This window comes from Ranitomeya imitator, chromosome 3 (assembly GCF_032444005.1).
Source record: "Ranitomeya imitator isolate aRanImi1 chromosome 3, aRanImi1.pri, whole genome shotgun sequence".
NCBI lineage: Eukaryota > Metazoa > Chordata > Amphibia > Anura > Dendrobatidae > Ranitomeya > Ranitomeya imitator.
Genome location: NC_091284.1, coordinates 684,357,010 through 684,373,635, shown reverse-complemented (window position 1 = coordinate 684,373,635; position 16,626 = coordinate 684,357,010). Strand labels below are relative to the sequence as shown.

Here is a 16,626-nt window from a genome sequence, read left to right as displayed (position 1 = left end):
GAAACATTGTTTTGGGGGTGTTTCTCTGGTAAGGGTACAGGACTACTTCACCGCATCAATGGGAGAATGGATGGAGCCATGTACCGTAAAATCCTGAGTGACAACCTCCTTCGCTCCACCAGGACATTAAAAATGGGTCGTGCCTTCCAGCAAGACAATGACCCAAAGCATATATCCAAGGCAACAAAGGAGTGGCTCAAAAAGAACCACATTAAGGTCATGGAGTGGCCTAGCCAGTCTCCAGACCGTAATCCCATAGAAAACTTATGGAGGGAGTTGAAGCTCCGAGTTCCCAAGCGACAGCCTCAAAATCTTAATGATTTAGAGATGATCTGCAAAGAGGAGTGGACCAAAATTCCTCTTGACATGTGCGCAAACCTCATCATCCACTTCAAAAAATGTCTGACTTCTGTGCTTGCCAACAAGGGTTTTGCCATCAAGTATTAAGTTTTGTTTGCCAGAGGGATCAAATACTTATTTCTCCCTGCAAAATGCAAATAATTTGATATAATTTATACACTTGATTTTCTGGATTTTATTTTTGATATTCTATCACTCAATGTTAAAATTAACCTACCCTTAAAATTATACACTGTTCATGTCTTTGTCAGTGGGCAAACTTACAAAATCAGCAAGGGATCAAATACTTTTCCCCCACTGTATGTAACTCTGTTAGTACTAACTCATGTAGTTGTTCCTTTCTACCTGAAAATTCATGGTTTACTTCTCACCAGTTAGGACTTGAGATCACATTGGGACCCCCTGGAAATTACATGACTTTATATTCTCAAATAGGGCGTCACCATCTCAGTCACTGAAGTTCTCCATAGAGGGTGGATGAGGAAAAAGAAATGCATATTAAATATAATCATGATGACTGCACAGGGCCTGATAAACAGATATAGTGTAGAAGGCCACAGTTCCGCCTCCCTTACTTTATACTTACAATCTGTTACTTTATTTGGAATACAGAGGTACAAGATAATCTGTATCATCCCAGCAGATAGAGATGGTACTGACTGTAGCAGGTCATGTGATGTTGTGTCCTGTCTCTGTGTACCCAATGCCGAGAACTATTCTAGTGATGCATTGTTGATAATGTAATTATGCCATCAAACAAAACTCTTAACCGAAAATTCAACCTTTTTCTCTCTTACTCTTTCACACCACTATTATCATTCTTGGATTTGCACCTTCTCTATTCTCAATTTTAGAGCCAGAGGAAATAAATTCACAGACTGATGAGCCTTCTACTTTGCCTGAAATGACAAATAAAAGGTAAAGATGTAATGTGTGATTGAAATCGTAATTTAGAACTATGCCTATTTAGTCTGACAGCCCAACTTCATATTGTATAATAATCCCACAGTCTACCTACATACTGTACGATTGCCCCTTAGCCTCCTTGCATACTGTATGATGGCCCCATAGCGATCACCTCCTGGTGTGGCTCATCTTCCATGCGGCCCTGTTGCTTTGAGATCCTCACCGGCGGGTACATTCAGCGTCATTCTCGCTGCCTGACGTTATTAAGCAGACATGGCTATTAATAAAGGTTATTTTTTAGGTATCCTTGTTAGTTTTTGGTTTTTTGACCTGTACAACTTGGCCAAGCCTGCTCCTCTGCCACCTTGCCCAGCTTGGGCCGCAAAAAATTACTTAAAGGGGTTGTGTGTTTGATATCCCTTCTGTTAGGCAGTGCTTAATCTGGATCAGATTATACCTTTTAGCTTAAACCCATGTTTGTTGTTTTCCCAATTTTTACTACTACCATATACAGCAGTTTTACCTTGTATTTTTTTTTTTACAAACTTGTATTTAAATTTTTTTTTAATTGCCTAGGACAACGAAACCATCAAAAAATAGACGGTTTATTGACAGTGATGATGACGAGCAAGAAGAAAAGGAGGAAGGTGTGTATCTAATCTTGGTCCCAGTATAAAGACACAAAAGAGAATAGTAAAACCAAAAACACTCAGTTTGAAAAAATGTTGCAGTAATCCGCAAGTGCTTGTAAAAGATATAAAAAACAGGGTATTTGGTTGATACGTTTTTTGCAAAAAATGTATACTGCTCTGATAAGGGTATACCGTGAAGATTGGTAGAGCAGCTTAGTATACATTTTTTGCAAAAAACGTATCAACCAAATACCCTGTTTTTTACATCTTTTACTAGCACTTGCGGATTACTGCAACATTTTTTCAAACTGAGTGTTTTTGGTTTTACTATTCTCTTTTGTGTCTTCAGGTTTCTTGGTGGTGTGTGAACATGATCATACAGACTTGTTCACTGTGCAAGTAGCCCATGTGTTCCTTGGTCCCAGTATAGCCATGCTACTTGGATAGTATGTTCATTTTGTTTTTATTAATCAATTTTGAAATTGCAAAAAAAAACATAACATACGACCAAATGTGTTTGGATCAAATAAGTCACACAGGACTTAACAAAACTTACAATGATAACAATATTCATGCGGAAATATAAACAGGTCCCTCCATATTGCAGCTGCAAAAAGGAAACTACTTAAATTTTAATATAAGCAAATGAAAAATTATTCTGCAAATTCTAACATAGATTAGAAAGAGAAATAGGGAAAGAGGAGCGAAAAAAATGAAATAAATAACATTTTTTAGGGAGAGTGGGAGGATTAGGGAGTAGAGGGCTGAAAGAAGTGGGGGGTAACAGGGAGAAGGGGTATGGAAAAAGGGAGGGAAAGATGAGGGAAATGAGGCGACCAAATTGAGTTAAGCACACCGCAGCAACTCAGGAACACTTCATGTGAGAACAACCAATCTACTGGAAACAGGATCAAGTCGCTCCACAATCTCCTAAAACTATCACCGCGTCCAGAACTTTCGGCTGTGAGTTCTTTCGGATAGTAAGTTAATGTGCACATCACACTTTGCTTGACATTTAGCGTATACCAGAGAGAAGTTCATATACACAAATACGGGAGTAATCAACCTAGGTCCCAAAAATATGCCAATGGGCACTTCAACTAAATACAACCACCAAGTCCCACATCAATACATGTTAGGCAGATAAAGAAGCGATCCCACACTTTATAAAATCAAATGTATTTTTATTAAAGCCAAAAAAGGACAATAAACAACAGAGTAAAAAAGCAAAAATGCCGTCTAGGAGACACCAGATTACTATGATAGCAAGAATTCCCCACACATGATTAGCAATTCAAAACAAAATAGGTTGTCCAGCTATCAATCAACATTAGATGAGACTTTGTACCATTAGTCATTCTAAAAACAAGAATCCAGGATTTTTCCACACCTTTTAACTCCAACCGGACATATGTCCGAACCTCAATGTGTTCTCATCCGTGATTTTAAATTGTATACCAAACCTAACATAATATAATACAATACCCAGAAAAACGGAGACCTGCCTTTTATAAGTCACTGCATGGTCTCCACACTATTCACGTACTAAGCTTCCCCTGGTGTTAGTGGTTATATTAAAGACATCCTAACCAGGGATTCAAGCTTCAGGAGGCTAATTTGCATATTCCAGGTGCCTTCTGGGAGAAGCGAAGTCTCCCTAAGCTAGAAGATCGTTGGGTACAGCCGGGACCAGCTGCTTCGAAAGCATCACCAAACCGCGCGCCGTAAGGAATTTTTGCCTGTAGGACATTATTGCAAGAGAGCTTGGCTGAGTAGATTACACAAGAAGGAAAACACACAGCAACTCAGCAGGATCTAGGAGCAACATGGCAGATGTGACAACCTACATGGTGAGCTGCAGCATGTGCTACATGTTCACAGATCGACCAGAAGAAGAATCCAATTTCACCTGTCAGAAGTGTAGACTAGTGGCCCTTTTAGAAGAAAAGGTGCGGGGTCTGGAAGAAAGAATAGCAACTTTGAAACTCATCAAAGAGAATGAAGACTTTCTAGACAGAACAGAAGCATCTCTACTGGTCACAGAAGGTGCAAAAAGTGTCAGAGAACCTCCAAAAGCAGATGAGTGGAAGCATGTGACCAAAAGAAGCAAGAAGACCATGGAGAAATCACCAACCACACAACTGAAGAACCGATATCAAATCTTGGTAGAGGATGAAGATGGCACACCTAAGAATGAAGCAATACCAGCAAGCAAAAAAGAAAAGGGCACACAGCAACAAGTGACAGCAAAAAGTACAGCCAAGAAGCAACGAAGAGTGGTGGTGGTGGGAGACTCACTACTGAGAGGCATCGAAGCAGCCATCTGCAGACCGGACATAACTGCAAGAGAAGTATGCTGCCTTCCAGGTGCGATGATCAAGGATGTGACCGATAGGATACCAAAGCTCTTCAGCTCCAAGGACGTCCACCCATTTCTTCTGATACATGTTGGCACCAATGACACGGCAAGGAAGGACCTACCGACAATCTGCAAGGACTTTGAAGAGTTGGGGAAGAAAGTAAAGGAACTGGATGCACAGGTAGTTTTTTCTTCTATCCTTCCAGTAGACGGGCATGGCACCAGGAGATGGAACAGGATCCTTGATGCAAACAACTGGCTAAGACGATGGTGCAGACAACAAGGATTTGGATTCCTGGACCACGGTGTGAATTACTGGTATGATGGACTCCTCGCCAGAGACGGACTACACCTCAACAAACCTGGGAAACACACATTCGCCAGAAGACTCGCTACACTCATCAGGAGGGCGTTAAACTAGAAGAAGAGGGGACGGGAAGAAAAACATTAGACTCGAACAAAGACGACCCAGGAAAACATACTCAGAAGAGAGGTAAGAACATTTCTAAAACAATCCACAGTGAGGAGATTGGAACAAAACAAAATCCTCTAAACTGCATGCTCGCAAACGCCAGAAGCCTGACAAACAAGATGGAAGAACTAGAAGCAGAAATATCTACAGGTAACTTTGACATAGTGGGAATAACCGAGACATGGTTAGATGAAAGCTATGACTGGGCAGTTAACTTACAGGGTTACAGTCTGTTTAGAAAGGATCGTAAAAATCGGAGAGGAGGAGGGGTTTGTCTCTATGTAAAGTCTTGTCTAAAGTCCACTTTAAGGGAGGATATTAGCGAAGGGAATGAGGATGTCGAGTCCATATGGGTCGAAATTCATGGAGGGAAAAATGGTAACAAAATTCTCATTGGGGTCTGTTACAAACCCCCAAATATAACAGAAACCATGGAAAGTCTACTTCTAAAGCAGATAGATGAAGCTGCAACCCATAATGAGGTCCTGGTTATGGGGGACTTTAACTACCCGGATATTAACTGGGAAACAGAAACCTGTGAAACCCATAAAGGCAACAGGTTTCTGCTAATAACCAAGAAAAATTATCTTTCACAATTGGTGCAGAATCCAACCAGAGGAGCAGCACTTTTAGACCTAATACTATCTAATAGACCTGACAGAATAACAAATCTGCAGGTGGTTGGGCATTTAGGAAATAGCGACCACAATATTGTGCAGTTTCACCTGTCTTTCACTAGGGGGACTTGTCAGGGAGTCACAAAAACATTGAACTTTAGGAAGGCAAAGTTTGAACAGCTTAGAGATGCCCTTAATCTGGTAGACTGGGACAATATCCTCAGAAATGAGAATACAGATAATAAATGGGAAATGTTTAAGAACATCCTAAATAGGCAGTGTAAGCGGTTTATACCTTGTGGGAATAAAAGGACTAGAAATAGGAAAAACCCAATGTGGCTAAACAAAGAAGTAAGACAGGCAATTAACAGTAAAAAGAAAGCATTTGCACTACTAAAGCAGGATGGCACCATTGAAGCTCTAAAAAACTATAGGGAGAAAAATACTTTATCTAAAAAACTAATTAAAGCTGCCAAAAAGGAAACAGAGAAGCACATTGCTAAGGAGAGTAAAACTAATCCCAAACTGTTCTTCAACTATATCAATAGTAAAAGAATAAAAACTGAAAATGTAGGCCCCTTAAAAAATAGTGAGGAAAGAATGGTTGTAGATGACGAGGAAAAAGCTAACATATTAAACACCTTCTTCTCCACGGTATTCACGGTGGAAAATGAAATGCTAGGTGAAATCCCAAGAAACAATGAAAACCCTATATTAAGGGTCACCAATCTAACCCAAGAAGAGGTGCGAAACCGGCTAAATAAGATTAAAATAGATAAATCTCCGGGTCCGGATGGCATACACCCACGAGTACTAAGAGAACTAAGTAATGTAATAGATAAACCATTATTTCTTATTTTTACTGACTCTATAGCGACAGGGTCTGTTCCGCAGGACTGGCGCATAGCAAATGTGGTGCCAATATTCAAAAAGGGCTCTAAAAGTGAACCTGGAAATTATAGGCCAGTAAGTCTAACCTCTATTGTTGGTAAAATATTTGAAGGGTTTCTGAGGGATGTTATTCTGGATTATCTCAATGAGAATAACTGTTTAACTCCATATCAGCATGGGTTTATGAGAAATCGCTCCTGTCAAACCAATCTAATCAGTTTTTATGAAGAGGTAAGCTATAGACTGGACCACGGTGAGTCATTGGACGTGGTATATCTCGATTTTTCCAAAGCGTTTGATACCGTGCCGCACAAGAGGTTGCTACACAAAATGAGAATGCTTGGTCTGGGGGAAAATGTGTGTAAATGGGTTAGTAACTGGCTTAGTGATAGAAAGCAGAGGGTGGTTATAAATGGTATAGTCTCTAACTGGGTCGCTGTGACCAGTGGGGTACCGCAGGGGTCAGTATTGGGACCTGTTCTCTTCAACATATTCATTAATGATCTGGTAGAAGGTTTACACAGTAAAATATCGATATTTGCAGATGATACAAAACTATGTAAAGCAGTTAATACAAGAGAAGATAGTATTCTGCTACAGATGGATCTGGATAAGTTGGAAACTTGGGCTGAAAGGTGGCAGATGAGGTTTAACAATGATAAATGTAAGGTTATACACATGGGAAGAGGGAATCAATATCACCATTACACACTGAACGGGAAACCACTGGGTAAATCTGACAGGGAGAAGGACTTGGGGATCCTAGTTAATGATAAACTTACCTGGAGCAGCCAGTGCCAGGCAGCAGCTGCCAAGGCAAACAGGATCATGGGGTGCATTAAAAGAGGTCTGGATACACATGATGAGAGCATTATACTGCCTCTGTACAAATCCCTAGTTAGACCGCACATGGAGTACTGTGTCCAGTTTTGGGCACCGGTGCTCAGGAAGGATATAATGGAACTAGAGAGAGTACAAAGGAGGGCAACAAAATTAATAAAGGGGATGGGAGAACTACAATACCCAGATAGATTAGCGAAATTAGGATTATTTAGTCTAGAAAAAAGACGACTGAGGGGCGATCTAATAACCATGTATAAGTATATAAGGGGACAATACAAATATCTCGCTGAGGATCTGTTTATACCAAGGAAGGTGACGGGCACAAGGGGGCATTCTTTGCGTCTGGAGGAGAGAAGGTTTTTCCACCAACATAGAAGAGGATTCTTTACTGTTAGGGCAGTGAGAATCTGGAATTGCTTGCCTGAGGAGGTGGTGATGGCGAACTCAGTCGAGGGGTTCAAGAGAGGCCTGGATGTCTTCCTGGAGCAGAACAATATTGTATCATACAATTATTAGGTTCTGTAGAAGGACGTAGATCTGGGTATTTATTATGATGGAATATAGGCTGAACTGGATGGACAAATGTCTTTTTTCGGCCTTACTAACTATGTTACTATGTTACAATCCAATGTTAGAGAATAAAGGTGGATATTTACCTGGTGTGTAGTTTAGATCTGGCGTCCCCTCATCCCGACGCGTGTTTCGCCGCCAGCTTCTTCCGAGGGCGTCCCCTGAATGAGCTGTCGGCGAAACGCGCGTCGGGGTGAGGGGGCGCCAGATCTAAACCACACACCAGGTACAGTGGGGCAAAAAAGTATTTAGTCAGTCAGCAATAGTGCAAGTTCCACCACTTAAAAAGATGAGAGGCGTCTGTAATTTACATCACAGGTACACCTCAACTATGGGAGACAAACTGAGAAAAAAAAATCCAGAAAATCACATTGTCTGTTTTTTTAACATTTTATTTGCATATTATGGTGGAAAATAAGTATTTGGTCAGAAACAAAATTTCATCTCAATACTTTGTAATATATCCTTTGTTGGCAATGACAGAGGTCAAACGTTTTCTGTAAGTCTACACAAGGTTGCCACACACTGTTGTTGGTATGTTGGCCCATTCCTCCATGCAGATCTCCTCTAGAGCAGTGATGTTTTTGGCTTTTCGCTTGGCAACACGGACTTTCAACTCCCTCCAAAGGTTTTCTATAGGGTTGAGATCTGGAGACTGGCTAGGCCACTCCAGGACCTTGAAATGCTTCTTACGAAGCCACTCCTTCGTTGCCCTGGCGGTGTGCTTTGGATCATTGTCATGTTGAAAGACCCAGCCACGTTTCATCTTCAATGCCCTTGCTGATGGAAGGAGGTTTGCACTCAAAATCTCACGATACATGGCCCCATTCATTCTTTCATGTACCCGGATCAGTCGTCCTGGCCCCTTTGCAGAGAAACAGCCCCAAAGCATGATGTTTCCACCACCATGCTTTACAGTAGGTATGGTGTTTGATGGATGCAACTCAGTATTCTTTTTCCTCCAAACACGACAAGTTGTGTTTCTACCAAACAGTTCCAGTTTGGTTTCATCAGACCATAGGACATTCTCCCAAAACTCCTCTGGATCATCCAAATGCTCTCTAGCAAACTTCAGACGGGCCCGGACATGTACTGGCTTAAGCTGTGGGACACGTCTGGCACTGCAGGATCTGAGTCCATGGTGGCGTAGTGTGTTACTTATGGTAGGCCTTGTTACATTGGTCCCAACTCTCTGCAGTTCATTCACTAGGTCCCCCCGCGTGGTTCTGGGATTTTTGCTCACCGCTCTTGTGATCATTCTGACCCCACGGGGTGGGATTTTGCGTGGAGCCCCAGATCGAGGGAGATTATCAGTGGTCTTGTATGTCTTCCATTTTCTAATTATTACTCCCACTGTTGATTTCTTCACTCCAAGCTGGTTGGCTATTGCAGATTCAGTCTTCCCAGCCTGGTGCAGGGCTACAATTTTGTTTCTGGTGTCCTTTGACAGCTCTTAGGTCTTCACCATAGTGGAGTTTGGAGTCAGACTGTTTGAGGGTGTGCACAGGTGTCTTTTTATACTGATAACAAGTTTAAACAGGTGCCATTACTACAGGTAATGAGTGGAGGAAAGAGGAGACTCTTAAAGAAGAAGTTACAGGTCTGTGAGAGCCAGAAATCTTGATTGTTTGTTTCTGACCAAATACTTATTTTCCACCATAATATGCAAATAAAATGTTAAAAAAACAGACATTGTGATTTTCTGGATTTTTTTTTCTCAGTTTGTCTCCCATAGTTGAGGTCTACCTATGATGTAAATTACAGACGCCTCTCATCTTTTTAAGTGGTGGAACTTGCACTATTGCTGACTGACTAAATACTTTTTTGCCCCACTGTAAATATCCACCTTTATCTACCTTTATTCTCTAACATTGGATTGTCTTTAATATAACCACTAACACCAGGGGAAGCTTATTAGTACATGAATAGTGTGGAGACTAGGGTTGAGCAAAACGGGTCGTTCATTTTCAAAAGTCGCCGACTTTTGGCAAAGTCGGGTTTCATGAAACCCGATCCGACCCCTGTGCGGGGTCGGCCATGCAGTACGCAACTTTCGCGCCAAAGTCGCGTTTCAATGACGCGAAAAGCGCCATTTCTCAGCCAATGAAGGTAAACGCAGAGTGTGGGCAGCGTGATGACATAGGTCCTGGTCCCCACCATCTTAGAGAAGGGCATTGCAGTGATTGGCTTGCTGTCTGCGGCGTCACAGGGGCTATAAAGGGGCGTTCCCGCCGACCGCCATGTTACTGCTGCTGATCTGAGCTTAGGGAGAGGTTGCTGCCGCTTCGTCAGAAGCAGGGATAGCGTTAGGCAGGGTCCATTAACCACCAAACCGCTTGTGCTGTAGCGATTTCCACTGCCCAACACCACCTTCGGTGTGCAGGGACAGTGGAAGCTACATTTTTTTTTTTTTTTTTTCCCTCAGCGCTGTAGCTCATTGGGCTGCCCTAGAAGGCTCCCTGATAGCTGCATTGCTGTGTGTACGCCGCTGTGCAAACCAACTGCTTTTTTCAAAGCACAAATCCTCTTGTTCCTTCCTTTCTGCACAGCTATCTTTTTTGTTTGTCCACACTTTTTATTTAATTTGTGCATCAGTCCACTCCTTATTGCTGCCTGCCATACCTGGCTGAGATTACTGCAGGGAGATAGTAATTGTTGGACACTCCCTGTTTTTTTTTTTTTTTTTTTTTGTGGGAGATTAAGATTGACATTTCTGCTAGAGTGCCATCCCTGTGTGTGCCATCTCTCAGTCAGTGGGCCATAGAAAGCCTATTGATTTTTTTGCTTGATTTGGGTTCTAAAATCTACCTGAAAAAATCACTACATCAATCAGTGGGAGAAAAATATTGGCCTCAGGGCTTGTGTGCCACTCCTGACTCCTGTGTGCATCATCACTCACTCAGTGGGCCATAGAAAGCCTATTTTTTTTTTTTTGCTTTATTTGGGTTCTAAATTCTACCTGAAAAAATCAATAAATCAATCAGTGGGAGATTAATATTGGCCTTTGGGCTTGTGTGCCAGTCCTAAGCGTGCCATCTCTCTCTCTCAGATAGTGGGCCATAGAAAGCCTATTTATTTATTTTTTTATTGGGTTTATAAATTTTCCCTGGAACAAAAAAAAAAAAAAGTGGGAGATTAATATTGGCCTCTGGGCTTGTGTGCCAGTCCTGAGCGTGCCATCTCTCTCACAAATAGTGGGCCATAGAAAGCCTATTTATTTATTTTTTTTTTGTTTTATAAATTCTCCCTGAAAAAAAAAAAGGGAGATTAATATTGGCCTTTGGGCTTGTGTGCCAGTCCTAAGCGTGCCATCTCTCTCTCTCAGATAGTGGGCCATAGAAAGCCTGTTTATTATTTTTTTTATTGGGTTTATAAATTTTCCCTGAAAAAAAAAAAAAAAGTGGGAGATTAATATTGGCCTCTGGGCTTGTGTGCCAGTCCTGAGCGTGCCATCTCTCTCACAAATAGTGGGCCATAGAAAGCCTATTTATTTTTTTGGTTGATTTGGGTTCTAAATTCTACCTGAAAAAATCAATAAATCAATCAGTGGGAGATAAATATTGGCCTCTGGGCTTGTGTGCCACTCCTGACTCCTGTGTGCGTCATCTCTCACTCAGTGGGCCATAGAAAGCCTATTTTTTGTTTTATTTGTTTTATAAATTCTCCCTGAAAAAATCATTTTATTTTATTTGTTTCTAAATTCTTCCTGAAAAAATCATTTTTTTTTATAATTTTTTTTTTCTAAAGTCTCCCTGGAAAAAAAAAAAAAATCAGTGGGAGATTAATATTGCCCTTTCTGCTTGTGTGCCAGTCTTGACTCCTGGGTGTGCCATCTCTCTCTCTCTCTCTCTCTCTCTCTCTAATTGTGGGCCATAGAAAGCCTATTTTTTTTTTTTTTTGCTTGATTTGGGTTCCAAAATCTACCTGAAAAAATCACTACATCAATCATTGGGAGAACAATATTGGCCTCTGGGCTTGTGTGCCACTCCTGACTCCTGTGTGCGTCATCTGTCACTCAGTGGGCCATAGAAAGCCTATTTTTTGTTTTATTTGTTTTATAAATTCTCCCTGAAAAAATCATTTTATTTTATTTGGTTTCTAAATTCTTCCTGAAAAAATCTTTTTTTTTTATAATTTTTTTTTTTCTAAAGTCTCCCTGGAAAAAAAAAATCAAATCAGTGGGAGATTAATATTGCCCTTTCTGCTTGTGTGCCAGTCTTGACTCCTGGGTGTGCCATCTCTCTCTCTCTCTCTCTCTCCAATTGTGGGCCATAGAAAGCCTATTTTTTTTTTTAGCTTGATTTGGGTTCCAAAATCTACTTGAAAAAATCACTACATCAATCATTGGGAGAACAATATTGGCCTCTGGGCTTGTGTGCCACTCCTGACTCCTGTGTGCGTCATCTCTCACTCAGTGGGCCATAGAAAGCCTATTTTTTCTTTTATTTGTTTTCTAAATTCTCCCTGAAAAAAATCATTTTATTTTATTTGGTTTCTAAATTCTTCCTGAAAAAATCATTTTTTTTTATTATTTTTTTTTTTCTAAAGTCTCCCTGGGGAAAAAAAAAAAAATCAAATCAGTGGGAGATTAATATTTACATTTGTGCTTCAGTGACAGTCCTGCGTGTGTGGCATCTCTCTCATTTGTTGCCACCAACAACAGAGTGTGTAACATTGTGCCTGATTTTCGTTGTGGTCTCACTCACCTGTAAAGGGGTAGCTAAATCATACTGAAGTTAAAGCTCACCGTGTAAGTTGTGTGACAGCAACAAATACCGTTAGTTTGGTTACGTTTTTAAAACAATGAGGAAGTCTGGTGGAAGAGGTCGTGGCCGGGGGCGTTCATTGTCAGCTGGTAATGAGGGTAGTGGTAGTGGTGGAGCATCAGCTGGTCGTGGGAAAAAAAATATTGCACCTAAGTCTGGAGCTGTGGAGCCAGGTTCGTCGTCTGGCTACACAAGGCCTCGAACGCTCCCTTTTCTGGGAGTAGGAAAACCGCTTTTAAAGCCGGAGCAGCAAGAGCAAGTTTTGGCTTATCTTGCTGACTCAGCCTCTAGCTCTTTTGCCTCCTCTCGTGAAACTGGTAAATGTCAAAGCAGCGCGTCGTTAATGGATGTTCACGGTCAGGGACAAGTCGCTTCCTTGTCCTCTTCAGCAAAAACAACAACAGAGAAGAATGCAGCAGGCGACACAACGGGTTACTCCATGGAGCTCTTTACACATACCGTCCCTGGCTTAGAAAGTGAAGCAGTTAACAGTCCATGCCCATTACAAGTTGAATCTGACATGGAGTGCACTGATGCACAGCCACAGCCAGACTACTATGCTGGTCCTTTGACTCAGACCACAACATTGCCCTCGCAGGGTAATGATCAAGAATCAGACCCTGATGAGACTATGTTGCCCCATCACGAACGCTATACCACCGACCGACACGGTGACACAGACGAAGTTGCACACGAGCTACAAGAAGAGGTAATAGATGACCCAGTTCTTGACCCCGATTGGCAGCCATTGGGGGAACAGGGTGCAGGCGGCAGCAGTTCTGAAGCGGAGGAGGAGGGGCCGCAGCAGGCATCAACATCGCAACAGGTTCCATCTGCCGGGCCCGTATCTTGCCCAAAACGCGTGGCAAAGCCAAAACCTGTTGGAGGACAGCGTGGCCATCCGGTTAAAGCTCAGTCTGCAATGCCTGAAAAGGTATCCGATGCTAGAAAGAGTGCAGTCTGGCATTTTTTTAAACAACATCCAATTGATCAGCGCAAAGTCATCTGTCAAAAATGTTCAGCTACCTTAAGCAGAGGACAGAATCTGAAAAGTCTCAATACAAGTTGCATGCATAGACATTTAACCACCATGCATTTGCAAGCCTGGACTAACTACCAAACGTCCCTTAAGGTTGTAGCACCCTCGGCCAATGAAGCTAGTCAGCAACGCAACATCCCTTCCGGCAGTGTAGGGCCACCATTTTCCGCACCACCTGCAGTATCTGTGCAGGTTTCTTTGCCAGGCCAAAGCAGTCAGGGTCAGGGAATCACCAGTTTCGTAGTAGGAAACACTGCATCTAGGGCACCGGCGGCAACAATACCATCTCCCACCGTCTCTCAGTCTGCCATGTCCACCGGCACCCCCGCTAGTTCCACGATCTCCAGCTCTCCAGTCCAGCTCACCCTACATGAGACTATGGTTAGAAAAAGGAAGTACTTAGCCTCGCATCCGCGTACACAGGGTTTGAACGCCCACATAGCTAGACTAATCTCGTTAGAGATGATGCCCTACCGGTTAGTTGAAAGCGAAGCTTTCAAAGCCCTGATGGACTACGCTGTACCACGCTACGAGCTACCCAGTCGACACTTTTTTTCCAGAAAAACACCATCCCAGCCCTCCACCAGCATGTTAAAGAGCGCATCGTCCCTGCACTCAGGCAATCTGTGAGCACAAAGGTGCACCTGACAACAGATGCATGGACCAGTAGGCATGGCCAGGGACGTTACGTGTCCATCACGGCACACTGGGTGAATGTTGTGGATGCAGGGTCCACAGGGGACAGCAAGTTTGGGACAGTTCTGCCTAGCCCACGGTCTAGGAAACAGTTGGCTGTAGCCGTTCGCACCCCCTCCTCCTCCTCTTCGTCCTCCTGCAGAAGCGAGAGCTCGTCCACAGACCGCAGTCGCACAACCAGTCCATCCGCAGCTGCCACTGTTGCACACCAGGTCTCCCATTATGGGGCAGCTACTGGCAAACGTCAGCAGGCTGTATTGGCTATGAAGTGTTTGGGCGACAACAGACACACCGCGGAAGTTCTGTCCGAGTTCTTGCAGAAAGAAACGCAGTCGTGGCTGGGCACTGTAGATCTTGAGGCAGGCAAGGTAGTGAGTGATAACGGAAGGAATTTCATGGCTGCCATCTCCCTTTCCCAACTGAAACACATTCCTTGCCTGGCTCACACCTTAAACCTGGTGGTGCAGTGCTTCCTGAAAAGTTATCCGACCTGCTCCTCAAAGTGCGTGGACTTTGCTCACATATCCGCCGTTCGCCCGTACACTCCAGCCGTATGCAGACCTATCAGCGTTCTTTGAACCTTCCCCAGCATCGCCTAATCATAGAGGTTGCAACAAGGTGGAACTCAACACTGCACATGCTTCAGAGACTGTGCGAACAGAGGCGGGCTGTTATGTTTTTGTGGGAGGATACACATACACGGGCAGGCAGTAGGATGGCAGACATGGAGTTGTCAGGTGTGCAGTGGTCGAAGATTCAAGACATGTGTCAAGTCCTTCAGTGTATTGAGGAATGCACACGGCTGGTTAGTGCAGACAACGCCATAATAAGCATGAGCATCCCCCTAATGCGTCTGCTGATGCAAAGTTTGACGCACATAAAGGATCAGGCGTCTGCAGCTGAGGAAGAGGAAAGCCTTGATGACAGTCAGCCATTGTCTGGCCAGGGCAGTGTACAGGACGAGTTAGCGGGCGAAGAGGAGGAGGAGGACGAGGAGGATGATGGGGATGATTATATTTTTAATGAGGAAGCTTTTCCGGGGCCACTGGAAATTGGTGGCGCGGCAAGGCCGGGTTCTGGTTTTTGGAGGGACACAAGTGACGTGGATTTGCCTGAAACTGCCCCTCAACCAAGCACAACCGCAGATTTGAGAACTGGAACTTTGGCCCACATGGCGGATTATGCCTTACGTATCCTCAAAAGGGACACACGCATAACTAAAATGATGAACGATGACGATTACTGGTTGGCCTGCCTCCTTGATCCTCGCTATAAAGGCAAATTGCAAAATATAATGCCACATGAGAACTTGGAACTAATATTAGCAACCAAACAATCAACTCTTGTTGACCGTTTGCTTCTGGCATTCCCTGCACACAGCGCCCGTGATCGTTCTCACACGAGCTGCAGACCAGAGGAGTTAGAGGGGCAGAAATCAGAAGTGGCGTTGGCCAGAGGGGTTTTCTGACCAGGTTGTGGAGTGATTTTGCTATGACCGCATACAGGACAGGTACTGCAGCATCAATTCAAAGTGACAGGAGACAACATTTGTCCAGTATGGTTACAAACTATTTTTCATCCCTTATCGATGTTCTCCCTCAACCGTCATTCCCATTTGATTACTGGGCATCAAAATTAGACACTTGGCCAGAATTGGCAGAATATGCATTGCAGGAGCTTGCTTGCCCGGCAGCTAGTGTCCTATCAGAAAGAGTATTCAGTGCTGCAGGTTCAATACTAACAGAAAAAAGGACTCGTCTGGCTACCCAAAATGTAGATGATCTAACCTTCATTAAAATGAACCACAACTGGATTTCGAAATCTTTTGCCCCACCTTGCCCGGCTGACACCTAGCTTTCCTATGAAAAGGTCTTGCCTGTGGACTATTCTGAATGCCTTTTCCAATCTCGTAATTTTCTGCACCTGATTGTCCAGCATACGACATGTTTACACCTCACTAAATGGCCAAACTCCCCACACGGGGCCGTGGTATCGACACTTGGCGCCAGCACCCGTGAGAGTGCTGTTTGTCTGAAGAGGTGGGTGTGCCCGCTTTTGGTCGACGGCAATGCCACTGGGTCCCTCCTAGTACAATAAAGTGTCTCTGGCGGTGGTGGTGCGCCCTGGGCCTGTACCGCCGGCCACAAGACAGTTCCCCCCCCCCCCAGCTCAAACAGTGCTCTACCACTTGCAAAATTATCTCACAGCTCCACCAATGTTTAGTCTATGCGCTGACATCCTTCAATGCCTGCCACTGACAATACCATTGTATTGACATTTTTGTTATGTTAGGCCTTCGAAGCCTGTCTGCGGTCACTCCTTCCACTATGCCTCCACTGACCACACCATTGCTGCCCGTGTACCCCTGGAACCAATTTAAAATTGCCTACAGCCATGTGTTATTATTTTAGGCCTTCGATGCCTGTCTGCGGTCACTCCTTACAATATGCCTCCACTGACCACACCACTGCTGCC

The 16,626-nt window shown here is 43.5% G+C and overlaps 1 protein-coding gene across 2 annotated transcripts in view; it reads left to right on the top strand.

Annotated features, from left to right (window-relative positions):
• TIMELESS (timeless circadian regulator) overlaps positions 1-16,626 on the top strand; it is a 222,249-nt gene that overhangs the window by 197,406 nt on the left and 8,217 nt on the right. For both annotated transcript variants that reach the window (XM_069758445.1, XM_069758446.1), the window contains exons 28-29: positions 1,215-1,278; positions 1,843-1,913. In XM_069758445.1, coding sequence (XP_069614546.1) covers positions 1,215-1,278; positions 1,843-1,913 — 135 coding nt within the window. The remainder of the gene's footprint in view (positions 1-1,214; positions 1,279-1,842; positions 1,914-16,626) is intronic.